Raw genomic sequence first — 24,388 nt, 5'->3', positions numbered from 1 at the left:
TGTGTGAAGAGCACTCTGTCCCTCACACACTGAGCAATCCTAGAAATCCTGTCAGCATTAAGAATATACCAGGAATGTCCATTAGACATCAGCACTACACTTGGAATATTGCTCCAAACAATCTGGCTTTTGTCTGATTACTTGAAAAGTTGGAGATAAAATGTGATTTCAAGTAACTCACTTGGGATCAAACTAGACACTTTCCTCAGCAAAAGGGGATAATTTGCTAGCTTTGCTTCTGGCTGACAGAAAATTATGTATATTAATTTAAATTGTAATAAACCCAGGGAAAGAAACTTGAATGAATAAATGGGGGATTGCTAACAGGGACTAAGAAGAACAGGCCTGGATTCATAATGTTCTTCTTCAGATCAAAGAAATAGCTTGAGAGGGGGTCCCAGCTCCTCCCCTACATGAGATGTACTAACAGCTCCTTCCCTTCAGCCAACAATGCTGGCAGCTCCTCCTGGTGCTTCCAACTCAGGTTTTCTGCTTCATTTGCCTCCTCCTCCCTCACAGGCAGGAGGCTGGCACAGGCAAGGGGTTTGCCCAGTCCAAGGGTAAACATGGAATGAAATACAAGATTGGAGAGAGGCACTGTTTGGTGCCAACATCAAAAACACTTCTGCAAAGTGCTGAAAATGGAATGGTTTGCAGGCAGAGGTTTTTCAACACCAAAAGGTCTTACATGAGGAGCTGAAAGGGACTCCCTGAAGCAGTGCCACAGCAAAAGAAGGAAGTCCAGTAACTTTTCTGATGACTTCAGGAAGTGGAGACCATTGTACCTGCCCACCTCAGAAGCAAGTAAACTGTTATTTGCTTGCCCCTCATTCCAGCCCTTGACCATAGTGATTGCATCTGCATTTTTAAATTAGTTTTTACCTGAAGACTCAGGAGCTGTTAAGACCTTGGCTTTTTCTTTTTGCTTCAGAATAGCACACTGTGCAAAGATTTCAGGTGGTTTTCCCTCTCAAGCCCCCATTTCTGACCCGCTTCCACAAAAACACCCATGTGTTCATCTCCAAACTCTATATGGTGCCTGATAGCACCCAGCCAGGAAGAGCATGCACAGGCAGCATCAATACATCCCATTTATCAAGCCAAGAACAGGACAGAAACATTACATCCCCTCCATTCTGACCTCTCTTTAAGGCAGTAAAGCTAATACATGCCAGGTACAAAATGGGATTTCCAGATATTCAGGTTCAGCTCTAGCCACGCAAACAGACTAAGGCTCCAAATGGCAGCCAGAACAGCTGGCTTTTCCAAAGCTCTAATAGCACAAGGGTAAGACCAGGATGATGTGGCTGGCACATGATCCCACTGAACAATGACAAGACAATCAAGCTTGGCTCTTCCCATCTCACCATGCAGTCGTTTCAGAAAACGCAGCAGTTGCCACAGAGGATCCCAAAATTTTAGTGTGATGAACTGGAGAGCTGCTGAGTGCCAGTATCACCCTCCAGGCATGTGATCCTCCTCAGGAGTGATTCAGATGGCAGCCAGGAATGGCAACTAAGAATTTTGGGAGAAAGGCACTTAACTGAGATAATTTTCTATGCATCTACAGAGAGGTGATCTTTAATCCAGCAGCCAGCTATAGCATCACAAAGATATTTCTGCATCCCCTTCTATCACCACCTCCAGACAATGCAATATCTTCAACAGACGAAACAGTCCTCACTCTTGTTTCTCTGGAAGCAATCAAGTCTTTGAAACACTGGTCCTCCCCAAGGCTATTTCAGCAAATGGAAATCTTTGATGACCTTGGATGATGGTCCTGTTTTCTTACCTGGTATCAAACTCTTCTTTTAGAGAAGCTACCAACTGCCAGGACACATTAACATCAGATCCAGGGCCTTCCAGGGAAGTTTGAATGACAGATTATCACTGTCCCAGGGAGCTCCAGTGACTGCAGTACACAACTGACTCAAGTGCCACCCCAGAGGATGGGAGCCCCCTTTCCATTTATAAAACCCTTCTAAATGAAATGGGTATTTTAGCAAATTAATTTGATTCAAAACAGAATCTCAACAAAGGAAAAATAAGACAAAAAGTGCTCTAGGATGATGCTTTTTAATTGTTATTTTTATCTTTTTAAGAACAAATCAAACCATTAAAAATATTACAGACATGTACTGAAATTTCCTGTACAACAAATATGAAAACAATAAAATTTGTACATCATTTCAAGATATTCAACAGTCACTTATTTGAAACACATCAACTTTTCCCTTCTTAAGCAGGCCCCAAATGGGAAGAAAGAGTTAAACAGAAATGCAAGAGATGCAATTGTCACATAGTGGAGCTTTCAGTGGACAGCTTTAAATAAGCAACAGTGAGAGAAAACACTGACCAAAGAGACAGATCTCAGCAATTATAACACAGAGAACATCAGAGGGCATGGAGAAAACATTTGCAGGAATTCAAGTCATCTTGAGCAAGACAGATCCATCAGGCAGTGGAGCATTACCTGTACTCCTTATCCTGCAGAGACATCCTATAGGGAATGTCCTACTTACTCACACTGACACTACGCCCAACTTTATGTTTGCAACAGCTTAAGCCTTACCAACTTTTTCCACCCATACACAAAATCAAGAGGTCAATTATTTCAACTTTCAGTCTCTTCTCACAATGTGTCAGCTTTGGAAAAACACCTGCATCCAGTTCTTTAAAAATGGATACTCTTTAGATGATGGCACACATGAGAATTGGACGCCTGTTTCCAACACCAAAATAATGGGACAGATCCATCTGTTTTCTGTAAGAGGATCTGGGCAGTGGTTAGGCAGAAACACATACTGTCCTAGCTCATTTTCTGATGTTCTGCTGCAACAGAATAGAAACAACATGACCTAGCATGGAAGACTCGTCTCCCTCTCCTCTAAGCTACACAAAACAAGGGCCTTCAGAAGCGAAAGAGCACTTGCCACCCTAAGGCAGCAAGTTCTTGGGAGACCTGGAATAACAAATACTGGCTCTGTGCTCTGCACAGATGTGCAGTAATTAAAAGAATAAGAGAGTTAAAGAAAATAACATGACTGGAAAGGGCAGGCTTTCCTCCCTCCCAGTTCTTTTGGAATGGTTCTGTTTGGTGCAAGTGGTTTATCTTTGTCATCTGACAGCAGCTTAGGAAGAATGCAAATGTGGAATCCACATCCACTTTGTGGGCTGCCAGTTTGGATGGAGCTGGGCAGGATCCGGAACCTCAAGATGAGGGTTTTTTAAAGTATTTCCAGAGAAAGAGGAACAAAATTATATTCAAGAACCCACAAGTGGCTGCTACAAAAAAAAAAAAAAAACAACCAGAAAAACCCACAAAAAACAAACAAACAAAAAAACCAACAAAAACAAAAACAAAAAAAAAAACAAACCAACAACAAAAAACCAAACCAACAACAAAACCTAACAACCAAAGGTGCGCTGTGGTTTGTCCTCCAGTTTTGCTCACACAGCACACCACAGTTTCACACCAGGTTGTAAAAAATTCCTCAGGATATTTGTAAAGTTACAGTTGTGCACCAGGAATTCCTATGTTCTCCTTCAGATATTGGATCCTGTGAGGTTGCCAGGTTCCACTGTAAAGCCACATATACTTCTAGCATCTGCAGCTTTTTCTGACAACTCTACTAAAACAAAGAAAAACCCCCAAAACAACGACAACAAAAAAGCAGCAGAATTTCAGGGACTCTGGTTATTAAACCTTCATAAGATTTTTTTCCCTGCTTTATAGCTATTCTATAGCATTATTCATAAACTTCATATTCATCTACAATGCAACCAGTGCAACAATCCAAAGACCAAAAAAAATACCTTCTCCCCACCCCACACTACCTAAGTCCTTCATTGCTAATGCCTTCCTAAGTCTAACAGTTATGTACCAGCAAAATACTTCCAATCTGATCCTTGACTTGTGAAATCAGCAAACGGGGAATTTCTGCTTGTTCCTTCAGTTTCTAAAAGGACCAGTCAAAACAAAAGCAGCAGTATATTAAAATAATTACAAAACAATTACACTGGATCAGTGAGATGCAGGCAGGTAAGATGTGTCTCAGTTTTGAATGGCTAAAACAACCGAGAAATTTGTCTTTACAGCAGAATTTTGTGCAATGTCTTTTGGTAGAAACAGTAAAGCCAGTCGATCCATTTGGGAGTGCTTGAACACTTGGAACCTTAGTTTCAGCATTTTCACAGATTTATATATTTGAGGAAAAACAAAAACAATGATAAAAAGACACCAACCTGAGAAAAACTCTATTAGAGTGAGCATTATTCAGTAAATCATATATTGCACCTTTAAATAAATCATTATAAATTGTATAAAAACAGGAATATCAGGCAGGAACAGGGAGGAGCTATTCTGTCCTTCATCCACACGCCCACACACCCCCCGCACACACATTCACAGATTCACTTGCTCTGTTTTTATCTACAGTTAAAGCTCGGAGTGACAGACCACACTCCTTTTCCTCTGGCAGAGGCACCAAAACATTAAGGCAGGGGATATTTGTGGTGAAATGCAAAAACAAAGCTCACCTCCAAACTTCTGGAGAGTCCTGCCAACAGTGCAACTACAGTTAAGTTTGACATAAGCCTTATTTAAAAATCTGCGTTCTCATTAAGAGTTTCAGTACAAAAATAGAATCTCTGCTGTTTTTTTTTCCTAGAGTAGCAACTAGAAAAGGCACAATTTCCAAGTATGAATGTCCATTTGAAGGAGCCATTTGTACTCCTTTTTTAAATAAAAAGGAACACAGAAAAAAAATAGATCACAGAGGCACATATCTATTAACTAAGTAACCAGATACAGTAGATAAAATATGTTCCTGAAACTTATAATTAAATATATTAAAACAACCCACCAGCCTGGTGTCTGTAAATGAAATCATATAAAATTGTAATAAAAAGCTTGTGTTATTATTTTAATATTTAAACTCTAGTTCACTGTTCATACTGCAAATGCTATTTCACCTATCAGTACTGTTAAATTCCCAAGAAAAAAACAAGATTCCTCTGTTAACTTTAAAAAGTTTTGCTTGGGTTTTGTTGTTTGGGTTTTTTTAACACGAGTCTGCAGCTCCTGCCAGCGTTGTCTTTTTCCTCCTGTAGATCACACCTTTGAATGCAGACAGAACTGGAGAAGCCAGACATGAGACACTGCACACAACCCCAGAAAACATGAGTCGGACACCTCCCTCTCCTATAGGCAAGTAACACCTCCTGGATGGAGGCACTGGGTTCCTTCTGGACTATGCGTGGTAGCCATTGGCCTTCCCAAAGGCTGGCCCAGGTGTGAAGTTTTCATAGATTGCCATTGCTGTCACGTTTTGGTAGATAAGGTCCGTTTTCCTCTCCCTCTGGGATTTAATGATATCCATGACACACTGGTTTAGGAAGACGTACTGGTCCTGACGGGAGAAAGAGAGATGGAAATACATTTCTAAAAAATACCTGATTTTGGAAGAAATTCTGTTTCTGAATACAGGTTTGGGCACTGCACTGACTGTTATCAGAGTGCTTGTTTTAGAACATATATATAATATAGGTACACGGTTTGTGGTAATTGGGAATGGGGCTGCAGCAGAGCCTCATCCCCAATGGGCTACAGCTGTGACAAACAGGTGAACAGCATTGAAAGCAACGAGACACAGAGTGCCCAGGTGCACTGACCAACACCAAAGGGAACAGAGGGCACACAGGTGCAATGCATGAACATGAGGGGTATAAAAGGCTGGGCTAAAGAACAAGAAGGGCAGATGCTTGCAGCCTTCTGAAGTGACATAATGTTACTCTGTATAGGTTGAAGCTTTCTGAAATCGTATGGTGACACTCTGTCTGTCATGGCTGTCTTGACTGACACATGCTGTGACATATAGTTTATAAAAAATAGAGGTTGAAAGGACCTCATGATGTAATCTGATCAATGCCCCCCCCCAAAAAAAAAAAAAAAAAAAAACTAGGATCAGGTTTTGCTATCTAGAGCTAGGATCTGTCATGCCTAATGCTACCCCTAAAAGACTTTCATGATGGAGATCTTACAGCCTTTTCCAAATCGCCTTGAGTTAGTCCTTACACCAAAGTGGTAATTTCTGTAGGAATACTTGTATTCCTGCAGAACACAAAAGCAAAGATGCACACCGAGACCACTTGACTCCAGATAATTCTGGCTCACAACTAAAGGATAAACCCCCCATGGGTAAAACTAGTCTGCAAAAAAGTCTGCTTCAGGATTTGATTCCTTCCAGCTGCAAATGCCACAAAGTACTCTGTAAAGAAATTGCTTGGATGTACTGTGGTCCCTGGCTGCAACTACTTTTGTGGAAAAGAGATGAGGCAGGAAGGAGGGAAGTTAAATGAAGAGCAGTTTTAACTCCTTAATATCTCATTGTCCTGTAACTCAGAGCTACATCTGGATGATTACGAACATCTGAGAAAGGTGCTGCTGGATGGGAGAGAGCCTCACCTCAGTCTGCACCATGAGGGGTCGGTGCATGCGGAGGTCGTACACCACTCCGTACACATCCACGGTGTTCTCCATCTCCATCTGCTGGATCAGGCGGTCGATGGCGATGAACGTCCCCGTCCTCCCGACGCCAGCGCTGCAACAACACGGACAGGCTGTTTGTCCTTCCTCCCAAACACCTGCTCACTGCTGGCATGACAAATAGCCAGGCAAGCCAGGATGATGCCTCCTACTATTTCAGTGGCATGGGTAATAAAAGTCTCGGCAGCACGGAGGGGTGGCTCTTACCACCACCAAGAGGGGCTTTTCAGCCTTGCTCATGCACAGGATTTATACACAAGCTCTTGAGAAGACATCTTTTCCAGCTCAGTTTTCCAGGCTAGGAGAGATGCTCTGTTCTTATGACCTTTTGTATCACTTCCTTTGCTACCTACACAGCACTGTTAGTTTCTGAAACAACGGGCAAAGGTTTTAGTTTGGCAAGGCAAATAGCCCATGTCCTTACACAGAGAGACTTACTTTGGTTCTAATCCCACTGAAATGGAACTGACTGTAAAAAAGAATCCACAAGACAAAAGGGTGTCTAACAGAAACACCTTCTTCCTACCTGCAGTGCACCAGAGTAGGAGAGTCCACTGGATTCTGGCTGTTGTACTCATGGACAAGGTGCCTGAAGTTGATGAGAAGATCTGTGGTCTCCGGCACGCCGTGATCCGGCCAGGAGGTGAAATGGAACTGGCGCACTGTGTGGCTCTCAGGGGTGTTGGACTGCAGGAAGAGTAGACATTATAAAACTAACAAAAAAGACAATGAAAACTGGCTTCAGAGGAGTGACAGCTGGGCTTCCTGACACATGTACTGGACCAAGCCCAGCTTCATCAAAGATGCCTGTTACAACTGCAGTGATTTCACCAATAATATTCCAGTTTCATTCTTCCTTCTGCTGTGGTAGAGAATATTTTGAAATACTTTCCTTGTAGTTTACTCCAAGCTCATATCTACTGCATTGTATTTGCTGATGGGGCTAATTGTTTGGTCCAGAAGATATTACAGCTATCTGCATAAGCACAAGGTTATTTACACACTAACAATCAACAATCAAGACAGTCCTCACCTTTTCTACAGTGAAGTCCCTTATTGTCCATTCTGGAAGGACAACTTCTGAGACCATTGTCACAATAATGTCACCGTAGCTCTTGGGTTGTTTGTCTGGCCAGTACTGCTCACATTTTGTCTAAGAAGAGAGTTACAAAGTTAGACACATCGCACACAACAATGAAACAATTCACTTTCAAATTACCCACCACCTGAAGTGGGGCTAGAAAGCATGTCACACTTCTCAAGGGCTATTCCAGGGCAAGAGAAGATCTATCAAAATCATTCTTTAGAGAGAAGAACCCACAATCCCTCTGAGACAATCTATACTGGTAGTAAGCAGATATAAAAAATAAACTAAAAAAAAAAAAAAAAAAAAAAAAGGCCACTTTTTAAATTTAGGAAATAGTCTTCCTCCAAGAGGATGGTTGTTAAAAGACAGTAGCCAGCCTCCAAACCACTAAGGTAACAACAAAATTAGAAGAGATGCAGCTGCCTTCAAGAGACAAATCAGTATTGATAACAACATACCCGGGCTTGTTCCACACATTTTGTCAACATAACAATAGAATAAATACTCTTTTCCCAAATCATCTGCCAGAAGTCTTCTATTGTATTGGGTAATGGACCCTGTGCAGCAATAAATGCCTTCTTTGAGTTATAGCCCTAAGATGAAAAAAAACCCAAAATAAATATGTATATATATACATACAGCATCAGTGAGAAATAAAAGCTGATTTTAAACATCATCTTATGCCTACATCAGAAAAATATACATTATATTTCATTTCAGCTAATGAAGCAACTTACAGGCATATAGTTTGCATTAATATAGTCAGTTCCAGAGCTTTGATTTGTAAGTTTAACACGAGAAATATCATCTGCAGAAAGAAAAAGGGAAAAGACAACCATGAATTTTTGAACTGGAACCTTTCAGAACAATATTGTTTATCTAATGCATAGTTTCTAAATAAAATGTGTTCAACGTGCATTTTAAGAATAAGAATATAACCTTAGGAATCATAAATAGCAGTAGCCTTCAGAAAAAGGAGTGGCCAGAATAATCACTCAAGAAACACAGATTATTTTGGTTTTAAACATGGTTTGGTATTGCCAATTCATATGTTTAATCCAACACAAGATTTACTACAGTTTTAATTACTGAATTAAAAAAAAAGTGATTTGGCTCCTGCTGCCATGGCAGCCAATGTTTTTCCCCCAAAGCATCCTTAAGTACTTGTCACTGTTCACTTTTCAATTACTTCTGACTCTCTGCTACATTGGGATGCCCACAGGCAGCTTGACAGGGCTTAAACTCTTACTTCATCTGCAAAGCTGGCCAGCAGCCAGCTTAATATTCCTCATAGCTTGCACATTTGTTTGTCAGTGGTCAATTGTTATCCTCCTGTATTTTCAACCTGTATTGCACATATCTCACAAATGGAAAATTAAAGTTTTCTTGTTAAGGGAAAGTTCTTTAAAGAAGCTTTCTGAAGGGAAGACTCTTTCAGGTGTGTTTATACAGTGGCTTTGGGAAAACAGCAGCCCAAATTCATTCATTTGCAAAATGATATTTGAAACCTCTGGGTACTATTAAAGCTGGATTAGCCAAACCCAAAGGGTTTCACTTAAAACTCAACCAGTTGCATCTTCTGATGCAAACCCAAAGAGAATAACTCACATGGCAAGACGTTGTTGTATCTATTTTTCCCCCTGTTCTCAGGAAGTTCAGCAGCAAATTTGGGCTGATGAACACCAGCAGACTTAAGTTCCTACAATAAAAGGAGGATTCATTAGCACCTGGTCCTGGTTTAGCAATCATGCAGAAACATGACAAACAGAAAAGTAGTCCAAACACTTGTGTCCTGTACTGTAAAAGTAGGCAAGTTAAACTGGGATAAATGTCAATAAAAATCATCTTGTTACAGAGTGGGAGGGTGACAGTGGCAAATCTTTTAGAGAAGGGATTAATACAGAATGTAGGAACAGCAGCATGTTTAAAACCCACAGATGGACTTCAAAAGCCTGGAAACAGTTTTGTGGAAACAGACACTGATATCAATGGCAGCTCCTTCCGGCCCCAAGGCAGGGAACTACTGCATAAGCTCTGCAGACATTACAGGGATAGAGGAGCATATCATGAACCAACATCATGAACCAACTGAAGGAAGCAAAATCTGAGAGGAAGGTAAGGTGGAGCATCAGCCTGTGAAGTACAAAGACAGAATTTGAAGAAGTAAGTCAATCAATAGCTTTGAGGAGATGAGAAACAGAATGAGATTCTTTAACAGCAGACATGACAAGACAGAATCCTCCCTGACGCTTCCTTCCTGTCCTTCGTTCCCTACAGCAAGTGAGCTTTAGCACATTTCATAGAAAAACTCTTATGGTCAGTAAGCAAATCATAATTGCTGTTTCTCTGACTGAGCTATTCACAGGTGTGGTTTGCAAATCACACCCACGCACTGAAGAAGTCAGTGAGATTAGCAACAGACCTGTCTTGGTATGTACAAAAAACCCCAAAACAACCCAAGATGAGAAAACTGAAGTGCACAGAAATTATACAGTGTCCCCTAGGCTAAATTTGTATATGACTAGGGCAAAAATTTCTCTGGTGAGAGCTCTGACAAGTAGGCCATGCCACAAGCCCACAGTCAGAGACAATAATTCAGGACAGGAAGTATTTATCATGCACTTCAACTAAATTCAGAGCTGCATAAGGGAAGGCTCCAGCTTAATCATCTCTATAAAAAAGGACCCTTCTTTTCTCCTTCAGTAAGCCTTGTGCATGGTCCATAGGAAAGATGATTTGTCTTTCCAAAAATATTTGTCATGAAGCTCTCTCCCCACTGAGGGCACATACCTCATACTCTTCAGCAAAACCACAGTTGGAGTCAGCTTGCTGCTTCTTAAAGTATGACTCAAAGTTCTCCACTTTAATCATTTTTGATCTAAAATGAGAAAAGCCACGTGTCAGCAACTGGTGTTAGGTAACTAAGCCATGAATTAATTCAGTTAATGTGTTAGAAAGTATGCTTTACTTACTTCTTGATTCTTCAGGAGAGGGTGAGGGGAAGAAAAAAAAGCTGATTAGACACATGCAGTTCTATTTTTCATTATGTGAATCTAAGACTGAACGCATGACTGTTAGTTGCAGCAACAAAACAGTGCATTTACAAGGGACAGGGCATCAAGCATAGCATTTAACTGCTCTGTTAAATCAAGGAGAGAACAGTGCATTCTTCAGGAGAGGAACATCTCACAAGGTGTCAGCCAGCTGCTTACTCCCACTGGATTGACCCCATTCCCTGGTGTATTTTATGCCAACCATCAAGTCTGCAGAGGTGGGATTCCATGGGATGTCCTGGCCATGGCTTTCCACCAGCACAAAAAGTGGTGCCATAACCAATAATATGATTCAGTTGCAATGCCTATGACTTCCAATATATTGTGGTTACTCCCTCCATGGCTAGCTTTTACAATCACAACATTATCTGGATGAATGGCTCAGCACAAAGTAGTCATTAAAAAAAAAATCAGATCACAGAACATATTTTGCCTTTTTGCATTTTATCAACAATTCTGATTGTTCCCTCAATGTGCACAAAGTCTGTGTTTCATTCAAACCCTGTCTTTCAAAAACATGTGGAGCATTTGTGTGTCTAATGGTGATTCATGAAGTGAACACTCAAATCCCTGTGGTGGCTCTAGAAGTTTCTATCAACATGATTTTTTTTAGTCTGCATGCTGGAGTCTTTCAGTTCCACAAGGAATTAATACTTCAAAATTCTCTATAAAACTGCACAGAAAACAAGTATCTGAGTTTTGAGTAATTTTTTCAAATATCACTTAAGCTCAGAAAATACCAGGAGAAAAGATATGGACTTACTTAATTGGAGAAAAAGACACTTCAGTATTTCTTTTGTCTTTCCTATAAGGTGAAGGAAAACAACACAGGTTTACAGTAGAATTCAATGAAATTTATATGAGACTTCTTATCTGTTTTCTTGTGCCTGTTGAGAACAATTTCTCTTAAAGCATCTTATTCTGAAAAAAAAAAACCTCCTGAGGCAAACTTTTATACCTGGAATTAAAACAAAAAACAAAAACAAACAAAAAACAAACAAACAAAAAAACCCACACACACAAAAAAAAAAAAAAAAAAAAAAAACAAAACCCAAAAAAACCTTCACCCTTCTTTTGGTAATGTTGTGCAGAGACTGTTTCTTTCTCTTAGAACCAGAGTATAAAGCCTGGACACAAAGCACATATTTTGTGGAAGATGTACAACTGAGGGATCTGCACCACTAACTGATATCTCAGGAGAACTGCTGCTAATCCTAGAATCCCTACAGGAAGTGCTCAACAGTGATGTGCCATTCAGTGGTAGCTGAATGAAAATAAATGTTGCTAGCTTTAAAGGAAGCCCTTACTATGGTTGTACACAGCTATTGGATACAATTGTAAAAATAACAACAGCTACTTAAAGCAACTAAGAAAACTGGACTAAGGGCCCTATGGCTAACTCCACATAAAGGATGGTCAGAAGCAGGAAAAAGCCTTTTGCACTCTTACATCCCAGATGATTTGAACAAGACTGGAAACTGAGAGACCAGCTCAAACTCATCAGCTTCTGGAAATTCCAGAATAGAAGTTTCATGTGACAGGCCATCAAGCAAAAAGAATGACTGATGGATAACTTAAAACCAAATCATCTAAGGTACAATTACACCCAATTGCTTTTTGCACAATAATTTGAGATGTTTGCTCACTTGTGACTGAATGACTTCATCACTATTGAATGGTGAGGCACTGGCACAGGTTGCCCAGAGAAGCTGTGCATGCCCCATCCCTGGCAGTGTTCAAGGCCAGACTGGAAGAAGCTCTGAGCAGCCTGGGATAGTGGGAGGTGTCCCTGCCCATGGCAGGGGAGGTTGGAACTGGATGATCTTGAAGATCCCTTTCAACCCATTCCATGATTCTGTAAATCTGTCCTATGAGTTAAAATCTATTTTGCTTAGCTCTTCTCAACTCATTAGTTTGTAACTATGGGCTTAAACAAAGTTATTAAACACGTGGTTTGATACTTCAACTCTAATCTGTAACAGACATTATAATTTTAATACAACATATTTTAAAATATCTTGACAGTCATGTATCATGACAGAGAGAGCTCTTTTTAGGAGAAAGATACTGAAGTGAAACACTGGTGCTCCTCAACACAACCAATACAACAACAAACACACATTACCTTCTCCTTCTCCAGAATATGAATCCCCCGACAGCGACTACAGCCAAGATAGCCAAGAGGCATCCAATAACCACTCCAGCAATAACACCTGATAAAAGAGAAAAAGTATTACTCATTGTCCTCTTCAGTAACTTCTAACTGAATCAACATGATACAGCAGAACCTTGCAAGTGACTAACCAACATGCTTCACTCTACTAAAATATCTTGTCTTTACTGTCATTTGGTAGTACCAGTATTGAAATGTCATTAAGAATGATAACCAGAGAAAGTTAAATTAATATAAAATTAGGATCAAAGGACCAGTATCTGCATTTCAATACACCTGCTTCTAGTTTAGCAGAACTGTGAGACCATCAGTTGCTATTTGCCACTTGCTGCTACACTGAAGTCTCACTGTGTCATCCAATCCCTTTTAGCATGCCATGGCTTATGCCTACTTCTGCACTGGAATCATACATGGAAAAAGGGATCACCTGCAGAACTAGCAAGGTATGAATTTACAGAGCAGTGCCACTGCAAAGCTAGAAGGAAACTGTTCCTACAGAGAAACCAACGGGTGTTTTGATATTATGGAACTTGCCATAACTAAGGCATCTCCACATCTCTGTGTGTACCAAGCCACCAGTCCTACTTTTGACATTAACTATACCTGGATCCTGGGGCAGTAAGACTGGTTCAGAACAGGGTGAAAATGATACGTAACTATCTTCCCCCTCAATCACATCATCCATAAAGGTTATATTAGTGAAACCTGCAACACATGCCCTGTTGAAAAGGAAGGAATAAGAAAAAAACAAAACGAGGTACATTACAGGGTTTTAACAGCCTTTAGCAAGATCTGTAATCTTTCCATTAGATGATCTTCTAGATTTCAACAGCAGAAAACTTAACAAAAGAGTGGCTTGAAATAAATACCTGTATGAACGAAGAGGGATCAGTGGTCCGTTTTCATAGCCATACATTGTGTTTCCCTTGCCTACATTAATGACCTTTTTATCACTCTGAGAACGGGAAGGATGTGATTCTGCCTGCTCTGTTTTTATGACATACGTAACATAGGCAGTTGTTTTCTTCTTCTTGAAATCTTTGTATGTGTTGTTCAATTTAGACTTCAAAGACTCAGAACCTTCGGGAAACAACAAGAACATGGATATAATTCATCCCATGGTTTTGTATCAATTGACACAGTGGCTGAGGTGGTCACATTAACTACAGTTGTCATTCCTCCACAAGTACTGCTTGAAATGAAATGCTGAGAGCAACAGAATCTCAGAAACCTCTTCCACTGCAGTGGAATCTACTGCACCACCTCTCCCCAGTGTTATTTGTTTTAATTTGCAATTGGTTTTTACTTCTAGCATGTATAGGAGCTTCTGAATAAAGGTGCATGAGTGCTGGAACCAGGCATCCTCGTAGACAAGACTTCACCAGCCAAGTCAGCTTTATCCATATGTGTTCTATCCATTCTTGTATGTAGAGAATAAAATGCAAATGGTGGAGAAAAAAAATCCATCAGTATTTGTGCTACCTAAAAAGCATAAGGCCTCATTCAGGGTGACACTAAACTTGTCCTGACCTTGTTCTATCCTATAAGAAGTCTCAGACCTGAACTGTAAGAAATGAAAGAGGCAATTTCTGCTTTTCCTTGACATAGACAAGCACTGGACAAAACAATGGTCAGAACAGTTCCCCCTTCAGAAGATTAAGAACAGGCTCCCACAGTGAGTAGTGACCAACAGGACACCATCTGCAGAACAGCACCACTTTACAGTGTCTTGTTTTTATAGCAGACAAACCCTAGAATCTTGAGGCAATTATACAGTTGAAGCATATGTAACCTAAGAGGTAATAATAAACTCAACTTACTAGTTGTCCCAACAACTCAAGAGCAAGCCAACTGACAAATCTTCCCAGTGCTGAGGCAGGACAAAGAATCTCACTCGTTTGACAGAAGTTTGGTCTCTACTGACTGCCTTTACAAAGCTAAAAGGTCCTTCTAAAAGTGGGTATAATACTGAATTCACCTTTAAAAAGGAGAAGCCTTGCAGGAGGTTCTGAAAGGTGGAAAAGCTCTGGCAAATTTTCTAGAGCTGTGCAGACAAGGGGTGATCTACCACCAGTTGCAAAGCTCTCCTCAACTGTAACTCTGCAGCAACAGGGTGCAAGACAACTCTTCCAGAGCACTAACTTGGTCTCATTAAAAGACGATGAGGTTGCAAATAACTCAGCTGCCTAGAAATGGGTGTTCAATACTACCTGAGGTATGTTATGTCTTGTCCCTAGTTTCCATTCCAACAGGATGTACATCCCTGGTTATACCTGCAGCTCCTCGTAGATGCCTTGAATGCCACCCTACGGCATTTCAAACAGCCTTAGACAACAGAATAAAGCAGAATATCTCTTAAACAGCAGAATAAAGTCCTCTCTGTCTATCCTAAAGGTAACCATAACTGGTTTAGAACAGAAAAACACATCTCAAGAATATTTGTAATATTTCAACAATAAGGCTGAAGAGGTGCTTGGCTGTGAGGCTGTCTTCTGCTCCCATCAAAGCACTCACTGTAAATTGCAGATGTGGGCAACCTTCCTCCCTTATTTCTCTCAGTCACATCCTGCAAATTTCTCCTTGAATACCTTCCAATCCAAACCACACAGAAGAATACACCAGATCTCCTTGTGACTAACCAGGACTGGCTGGAGTTACAAGCAGAGCTGCAGGCAAAAGACTGGCATTCAAATCAGCAATTCCAGGGCAGCTGAGTAGGCATGTGAAAAATAGGAATTTTCTGCACTGATGTGATGTAACATATATATATATATATATATATATATATGCCCACACAAACATGCATTTCTTGGATGTATATTGCATGGAAAACCACTGAAGGAAGATCTATAATAAAAATTCAGCAAAATGAATTTCCAGTATTGTAACAAAGGAGAAGCATGAATGTCAACACCCACTGAGCAGAAACTGTCTCCATCAGGTGCCTTATTCCTCCAGGGCACTGGCAAAAATGAAGAGTTGTTCAAGTGGAACCTATGCTGCAAAACTAAGTTCCTTAATTTAGTATTTTATCACTAGACATTCACCTATCAGAGATATTTCTCAGTTTTCTAGTTTTCCATGGAATTTAACTTCCATTAATGCTGTCAATGATATTTAAGCCTTCCACCCACATCCCATCCCCCTTAGTTAAAGTGTTTTGGATAAAATCAGGAAAAAAAGCTCTTTTCCTTTTAAGACCTTACTGCAGGCATCTTTCAGCTGAAGAAGAAAGGGGGAAAAACATTTCATATTCCAAAGCTGCTTCTATTAGCTGGTCTGAAAATTATTCTGTGGGGAAAGAAAGGACACTACACAATCTTGGGGAAAGGAATCACTGGCAAATCAAGGTGGCAACAGCACAAGGGCAATACATAGAGATTTATGTACAAAACTAAGGCAGGAAAAGACTGAGAAAACAGGCACCTTCTGAGAACAAGGAGCAACCTGACTTCAAGCAAGGTATCTGCCTCATGATTTCTGAAAAGTGATTGAAAATTCTGGGTCTGCCTTTTCTTTATCTGTTTAACACCTATTTAAAGTGTAAAACATAATGTTGCCGGGTAAATTGTTTCAGCTACATGATAATATCATAAACATCTTACTTTGATCTTCTGTTGTAATCATTATTGCATAGGCTTCCAATGGACCATTCAGTGAATCAAAATCAGAGAATTCAACAGACAACGAGCTGTGACTGATGACCTTGACTGAAGGAACTTCGGTTGGGGGAGGTGGGTCTGCCAACAAAAACATTTTTTAGTACATTAAGCACTGATAAAAGTTTTCCAAACAAGTAAAGGCTGTGATATCAACACTATTCACATAATGCATATTTATTGTGCATCATATTAGACTATGAATTAATATAGTGTTCTATTCATACTCTGCAGGCTGATAATGTAGCGCATACCTAGTCTGGTATTCTGCAATCATGAAGTTAATATTTTTGTCCTACAAGTATCTTTCACGCTCAGATCTTAATGCTTACCAGTAATGCTGGTGTGACACAACTTGTCCACTGGAGAGCTTTCAGGGCCATTTGAAAGAGTTATAATAGTAACATTATATGTGCTGAAAAAATGTAAACGTGCTGTTTGGAAGGTTTGCTCCAAGCCTTCTACCGTGCAGTGTGGAGCCGATTCGTCTGTCACTACTGCAGAAGTACTTATATTATATATTTTGATTCTGAAGCCAGAGTTGTTACCAAAAGGACATTTCCACTTCAGCATTAGGAAAGGCTCCTTGGCCACTGGCTCACACTGAAGGGAATCCACTGAGACAGTAACTGCCAAAAGAAAAAAGAATAACAAAAAAGGAGGAGTAAGAAATCAACCTTGCCCTTAGAAAAAGCTGTGTATTTGTATGTTATGTGTATAAATGTTTTTAAAACTTCAGTATTCCTTCCCCTTTTAAAAAGATGCCTACATGGCACCTACTGCCTACACAAGGACTTGTCACCCTATGAGGAAGACAACTATTTAACACAATACACAGACCTATTCTGGGCTCTTTACCTCCTCTACAGACAGGGTTACTGGGAAAATTCAGGCTGATTATCTAGCAAGATCAGCAACATTTTCAAAATATTGTTCAACCCTTTAACATATTACTCTAAGTGGATTGTTAGAGTAGTATGTAGACTGCCACTAAATCCCTCTATAATTATGTAAAACTCTTAGTGGTGAACACATAACAAAATTAATTTAATCTCTGTCCATTAAGAGCACAGCAGTAGCCATCCTTAAAAGCAGCAACTATAAAAGTCAGTTTGGGTGAGTCTTCTAGGACGTAGCATAAAAACTGCAACCTTATGACCAGATACAGAAAGATACTTAGAAAGTAATGTAGCAGGAAGACTGAGAAGAAATGTTCCCTTAACTAAACATCTTGTAAAACTTGGCCTTCAGGACCAAAACACTTATAAACCTACAATTAAAATACACACCAAATTTACTTTCTCTCTTGGTAAGGAAGTATTTGGTACTTTCAAATACAGGGGTTATAGACTCATCTATTAAATTATTTTGTTGTTAGAAGGGGTATTATTTTAAGAAACTAGGGAGAAGCACAATTGTGTACCAAAAAAAACAGATTTAGTAAAAACAGATGTGAGTGACTGGGTCTTGCTTCTACTGCAATTTATAAATATTTATTTTTCTTCAGTAACACTGTCAGCTACTCCGACAAATACAGTGAAATTATAGGAGACAACAGACAAGTCCTGGAACACCTCTGACACTTGGCGACAATGGATGTCTGGTTTCTAGAGGAGTCATGACTTTTGACCTCTATCCTACGACTGTAGGAACAGTTAGATGAAGTATCATCAGTGCTCCATGGGAAATGTCAGAGGCCAGCATACTCTATTCCACTAAGGAAAATAATGCTGGGCTCTGTAAAAGTCATAAGAAGACTCCAGAAACTCAGCCAAGCAGCACTTTCAGAGTACCAGCAACTCTCTAGTTCATCTCAGAGCCCATGTGGAAAACCCACTCAAGAACTCTGAGCCAGATTCATTTCACCTCAGTCAAAATGGGATAAAACAAAGGAAAGGAAAAGGCAGCACATGATCACAACAAGGAGGAAAAGTCACAATGCCTAACATGAGGAATGAAGAAGTATCTCAGCCTTCTCCTACCTGCTGATGGGCTGAGCAAAGCAGCAGGGCTGACAACCACACCATTCTGTGCTGCCCAAGATCAGCGGCATCCACGGGCCCTCCAAAGGGGGAAGTCCCCCAGGCACAATGCACACTCTGTGGGAGGCTTTCCAAATGAGAACCTGAGGACTTCACCCAGAGGAAACAGAGGGCAACAAAACCCCCTGCAAAGATCCTCCTCCCACACATTACCATTGCTGACTCCAGGTAGGATGTGTGAAGCACTTCTGCCTAACAAAATATTGTATTTCAAACCCTGGGCAGGTGGGCAGAGCCCTGTATTCCACAGCAAACCACAGGCTACTAGGAATAGGGATATGAGAAACCATGACTTACATGTATACAGGAATATGGATACTCCTTCTCCTTCTGTCTCATGATCAGCTGCTACAGCAAATACTGTGAAGTTGTACGGTGTCCCAGGGATTAACCCCGTAATTTCTGCTCTGGTTTCATTGGATGTCACATTCTTCACAAATGTACCACTTACAACCTGTATCCTGTACGTGTAGGTGTCAGAAGCGCTGTCATTCACCACCCATTTTAAGGTGACAGAAGTCACACCAATGGATTCTGCCTTGAGATCAAGAACTGGGCTGGGCCCTGTGAAAGGCAAAGTAACAGCTTGTTAACTTGCAGGAACAGCTGCTCACAGACAAGGAAACAAGAAACACAGCTAAACCAGGGCTTCACTTCCCTCACACCACTCATGGTCCACAGTGTAGGAGCACCCCAACAACATCACCAGGCATTCCTGGAGGCTGTTGCACCCCTGAGCAGCTAAGACAGAATTGATGGAATGTAACCTTGAGTGGCATTCATCTCCCTTTACTCTAAAGCAGAACAGATCATTACGATGCCACAGCTCCCAGGATTTTGCTCAGAAATTCAGAGGTGTTGGTCAGGAGAGATACAAGGTGGGGGGACTGGAGAAGGGAGATGGTGGTCCATCTGCATATAGCAAAAGGTAAGGAACTTCAACTATCACAAAGAGGAACAGAGGTGATGAAAGGTGGCAAAGGAGCAGCTTGCCTAGGTCGTGCCATGAATGCACTCCTAAGCCAGTGTTATCTACAGTTCAGTCTGCTCCAGCCACTGGGCCCCACATCACAGTAACTCTATATGGGAGCCTTTAAAAGAATGTTATGAGGTCCTGATCCTCCAAGAAGTGAAGGCAACAGATGTACCCAAAAAATCCCAGGCCACAGAGAAAGTTCTTGGGAAGAGTCCACTGTGACACAGGCCTCGGTAACCAACTTCAATAATCATTGTTTTAGAAGTGTTTGTTTTACTCTGGTTTTTCATAGAAGGCTATGTCTATTTCACACAAACATCTCTGACTGCAGGCCGGCAAAGCAAAGCAACTCTGCCAGCAACACTATTAAATTTCAGGCCATGTGCAGGTGGGCAGACCCCTGTGCTGCCCAACAAAACACAGACCACAAGCAACAGCCATGCAGGAAACTGTGACTTACTTGTATATAGGAATAAGGATACTCTTTCTCCTTCTGTCACATGATCAGCTGCTACAGCAAATACTGTGAAGTTGTACGGTGTCCCAGGGATTAACCCCGTAATTTCTGCTCTGGTTTCACTGGATGTCACATTCTTCACAGGTGTATCATCTGTACCATTTACAACCTGTATCCTGTACGTGTAGGTGTCAGAAGCACTGTCATTCACCACCCATTTTAAGGTGACAGAAGTCACACCAATGGATTCTGCCTTGAGATCGTGAACTGGGCTGGGCCCTGTGGAAAGCAAAGCAACAACTCATTAACCTGCAGGAACAGCTGCTCACAGACATGGAAACAAGAAACACAGCCACAACAGGGCTTCACTTCCCTCACACCACTCATGGTCCAGAGTGTAGGAGCACCCCAACAACATCTCCAGGAATTCCTGGAGGCTTTTGCATTAACAGCTGGGTAGCAGGAAATTGAGAATGAGCCACCTCAAGCATAACTCATTTTCCTTTCACAGGCTAAGGCAAGAAGGGCACAGGCCAGCCCAGTACCACCACTTGCAGGGTTTCACCTGGCAAAAAGGTAGGCAGCAAGGAGAGAAGAGTGGATGGGAAAGGTGCCAGTGGTGCAACTCTGTTCAGCAAAATATAAGGAAGATGAAATATCGCGAGAGGAGGATTAGCAGTGATGAAGCAGACACTGCTGCAATCCTCATGCCCTGCACTTCACTCCCATAGAAGAGAAACCATCTCCAGACCCTCTGGAGACACTGTCTCCAGCCCCCTATTCTTTCTGCATCTTTAAGAGGGCAATTAGCCATTACAGACAGACAGCATAAGGGAGCCTTTTGGGCATTGACTGGTCAGCTAGGATCATACATGCAGGCACGTTTCAGGAAAAGACAAATGACAAGAACAGTCATCCATTTTCCTTCAAATGCACTGTGTGGAATGATCAGGCTGGCCTACTGCCTTGGAAGACAGCTTCAAAATGGTCTCTCCAACACCACATGTCAACACTTTTAATACTCAGCATGGCAAGCTGCTGGATGGCCAATGGAGTTCTGATCTAGCACTGCCTGAATCTCTCTCCTGGCTGCACCATGATGGCAGCTATAAGCTCCCAAATCACACAAGTTTGCTGGCAAAAAATGCTCTTTGTGGGAGCTCCTTAAAATAAGAATCTCAGGCTCTTTCCCATACTCTAGGAAACAAATGCAAATGCCCCTTCCCCAAATTTGCAAGAGATTAGTGCTCAGGGAAAAGTCTCTTCTCTTTCTTGCCAATCTTAGAGGTAGCTTTACCAGCAGCTTTCTACCAGGGCAATTCTGCTTCTACGCTAACATCCGATACTTGGAGATTGGCCATCTCTAGATCCAGGATGGAATCATCACCTCTGCCTGCAACAGTCTTAAATTACAACCCTTGGGTGGGTGGGTAGAGCCTCAAGCCACACAGCAAAGCGCAGACTTACTTGTATACAGGTCTTTGGACACTCCTTTTCCTTCTGTCACATTATCAGCTGCTACAGCAAATACTGTGAAGTTGTACGGTGTCCCAGGGATTAAATCGGTAATTTCTGCTCTGTTTCCATTGGATGTCACATTCTTCACAGGTGTACCATCTGTACCATTTACAACCTGTATCCTGTACGTGTAGGAGTCAGAAGCACTGTCATTCACCACCCATTTTAAGGTGACAGAAGTCACACCAATGGATTCTACCTCGAGATCAAGAACTGGGCTGGGCCCTGTGAAAGGCAAAGCAACAACCTGTCAAAAAAAGAAATAAAGAGCCACAGCCACATTTCCCTATTCCACACAGAATGAGCATCACTTGGAGCCAAGCATCACTTCCCTGTTTCAGGCATTCACTCTGAGGCATCTCCAGAAAGGTCATAAGAGCTTTGGGGAATATTTTATTTCATTTCATATGCAACAATTACTTGTTTCCACAGTGGTTTTCCAGACAGAGGAACAGATGGAAATCAGGGAAGGAAATAGTCCAAGCTGATCTTGGTCTGTTAACTCAAAATTGTGGCTGTGAGTCTCAATTTGAGACCTTCGGTCTAAACTCTCCTCAGTACCAGGAAAAAGAAATGGGCTGCTTGAACAGGTCCAACAGCTGACATACCTTAGGGGGCTGTGTCTGTAAGCCCGACTCAGCACCAACTCCAGACAGATAAAACTCACTTCAGACAGCTTAGACAATTTTATAGACTCAGTAGCATCTCCAGGACACACTCCTCTAAAATTGTTTTGTAGGGACATTGCCTGTTCTCTTCGCATTTCTGAGCTATACACAAAAGTAGTGTCTACTCCTATCCCATCTGTTTAATCTGGGAAAAAAAGTGCCCTGGCAAAACACCAACAAGACTGGCACCACACTCGATAATGTTACCCTAGGAAGTGAGTCAGTCACAGCCCACAGGAACCTCAGACCCCAGACTCTGCAAAGAGCTCAAAACAATTTTTAAGAAAAAAAAGCCTCAGTGACCGTGGCACTACATCCCTGCACACCACATCTTTTGGTACGAGCTGTGGCAACCCACTCCCAGAGGTGCTGTGAGGGGTCTACTCAGCCCTCAAGTGTCTAGGAGAAGTCATGCTGTGGTAGCAGCTGGATCTCTACACAGTCTTGAGCAGACATGCTGATGAAATAACTGATTCACAAGTGCCACATGCAAGCACACAGACAATTTCAGTCCTTTTGCAAAGACTGCTGCATTCACGCACACACACAGTTGGAGCAAAAAAGCGATGTCACAACAAGAAACAGGACAAAGCTGGAAACCCAAAGTAATGAAGTAGAGCAATTTGGTACAAACAGCACAGTTACTGGCAATAAGAGACAACATTTCCTTACTTGTATACAGGTGTATGGGACTTCCCTCTCCTTCTGTCACATGATCAGCTGCTACAGCAAATACTGTGAAGTTGTACGGTGTCCCAGGAATTAACCCCGTAATTTCTGCTCTGGTTTTACTGGATGTCACATTCTCCACAGGTGTATCATCTGTACCACTTACAACCTCTATCCTGTACGTGTAGGTGTCAGAAGCGCTGTCATTCACCACCCATTTTAAGGTGACAGAAGTCACACCAATGGATTCTGCCTTGAGATCATGAACTGGGCTGGGCCCTGTGGAAGGCAAAGCAACAACTCGTTAACCTGCAGGAACAGCTGCTCACAGACATGGAAACAAGAAACACAGCTAAACCAGGGCTTCACTTCCCTCACACATGGTCCACAGTGCAGGAGCACCCCAACAACATCCCCAGCCATTCCTGGAGGCTGTTGCACCAGTGGGCAGCTAAGAGACAACTGAAGACAAGCCATGGTGAGTGGCATTTACCTCCCTTTGACACTCCAGAGGAGAAACTTTGGTCGTCATTAAAGCAGAGCTCCCAGGGAATCCAGAAAGGGATGGGAAGGGTTAGACAGGAAAGGGATGGGTATGGTTGGCAATGCAGGGGCCTTCAGTTTGGTTTATTGGTTGGTTTTTGGTTTAGTTGCTGTTGGGGAGGACTTTTTGGTTTACAGTGGGGGGGGTTAGAGGGAGTTTGGTGTTTAAGAAGTAAATAAATAAATTGAGGCTATACATGAAGCACTATACATGAACCACTCATTCTTAGCATCTGGCCCAGGTAAGGCTCCTATTAAGTTACCACATCAGGCAGGTGGGCAGAACCCTGTCTTTCATAGCAAAGCACAGACCATCAGGAACTGGAATGTGAAAAACTGTGACTTACTTGTATACAGGTGTATGGGACTTCCCTCTCCTTCTGTCACATTATCAGCTGTTACAGCAAATACTGTGAAGTTGTACAGTGTCCCAGGAATTAACCCCGTAATTTCTGCTCTGTTTTCACTGGATGTCACATTCTCCACAGGTGTACCATCTGTACCATTTACAACCTGTATCCTGTACGTGTAGGTGTCAGAAGCGCTGTCATTCACCACCCATTTTAAGGTGACAGAAGTCACACCAATGGATTCTGCCTTGAGATCAAGAACTGGGCTGGGCCCTGTGAAAGGCAAAGTAACAGCTTGTTAACTTGCAGGAACAGCTGCTCACAGACAAGGAAACAAGAAACACAGCTAAACCAGGGCTTCACTTCCCTCACACCTTTCATGGTCCACAGTGCAGGAGGACCCCAACAACATCTCCAGCCATTCCTGGAGGCTGTTGCACCAGTGGGCAGCTAAGAGACAACTGAAGACAAGCTATGGTGAGTGGCATTTACCTCCCTTTGACACTCCAGAGGAGAAACTTTGGTTGTCATTGAAGCAGAGCTCCCAGGGAATCCAGAAAGGTTGGACAGGAAAGGGATGGGTATGGTTGGCAATGCAGGCGATTTCAGTTTGGTTTATTGGTTGGTTTTTGGTTTAGTTGCTGTT

At 41.7% G+C, this 24,388-nt stretch overlaps 1 protein-coding gene across 1 annotated transcript in view; it reads right to left on the bottom strand.

The window, feature by feature from the left end:
- Positions 1–3,378: 3,378 nt before the first annotated feature.
- PTPRJ (protein tyrosine phosphatase receptor type J) overlaps positions 3,379–24,388 on the bottom strand; it is a 65,119-nt gene continuing 44,109 nt past the window's right edge. The window contains exons 8-27 of the mRNA XM_038138063.1: positions 23,740–24,015; positions 22,853–23,128; positions 21,462–21,737; positions 19,998–20,273; positions 18,859–19,125; positions 16,852–17,148; positions 16,466–16,600; positions 13,730–13,940; positions 13,464–13,579; positions 12,813–12,900; positions 11,451–11,492; positions 10,607–10,615; positions 10,425–10,512; positions 9,243–9,333; positions 8,372–8,442; positions 8,093–8,227; positions 7,581–7,700; positions 7,074–7,234; positions 6,467–6,602; positions 3,379–5,411 (exon numbers count right to left, since the gene is read on the bottom strand). Of these exons, the coding sequence (XP_037993991.1) occupies positions 5,253–5,411; positions 6,467–6,602; positions 7,074–7,234; positions 7,581–7,700; positions 8,093–8,227; positions 8,372–8,442; positions 9,243–9,333; positions 10,425–10,512; positions 10,607–10,615; positions 11,451–11,492; positions 12,813–12,900; positions 13,464–13,579; positions 13,730–13,940; positions 16,466–16,600; positions 16,852–17,148; positions 18,859–19,125; positions 19,998–20,273; positions 21,462–21,737; positions 22,853–23,128; positions 23,740–24,015 (3,230 nt within the window). The 3' untranslated portion in view covers positions 3,379–5,252. The remainder of the gene's footprint in view (positions 5,412–6,466; positions 6,603–7,073; positions 7,235–7,580; positions 7,701–8,092; positions 8,228–8,371; positions 8,443–9,242; positions 9,334–10,424; positions 10,513–10,606; positions 10,616–11,450; positions 11,493–12,812; positions 12,901–13,463; positions 13,580–13,729; positions 13,941–16,465; positions 16,601–16,851; positions 17,149–18,858; positions 19,126–19,997; positions 20,274–21,461; positions 21,738–22,852; positions 23,129–23,739; positions 24,016–24,388) is intronic.

This window comes from Motacilla alba, chromosome 5 (genome assembly GCF_015832195.1).
Source record: "Motacilla alba alba isolate MOTALB_02 chromosome 5, Motacilla_alba_V1.0_pri, whole genome shotgun sequence".
Taxonomy (NCBI): Eukaryota; Metazoa; Chordata; class Aves; order Passeriformes; family Motacillidae; genus Motacilla; species Motacilla alba.
Note: the sequence above shows the minus strand (reverse complement) of the source record. Positions and strands in the feature narration are given on the sequence as shown.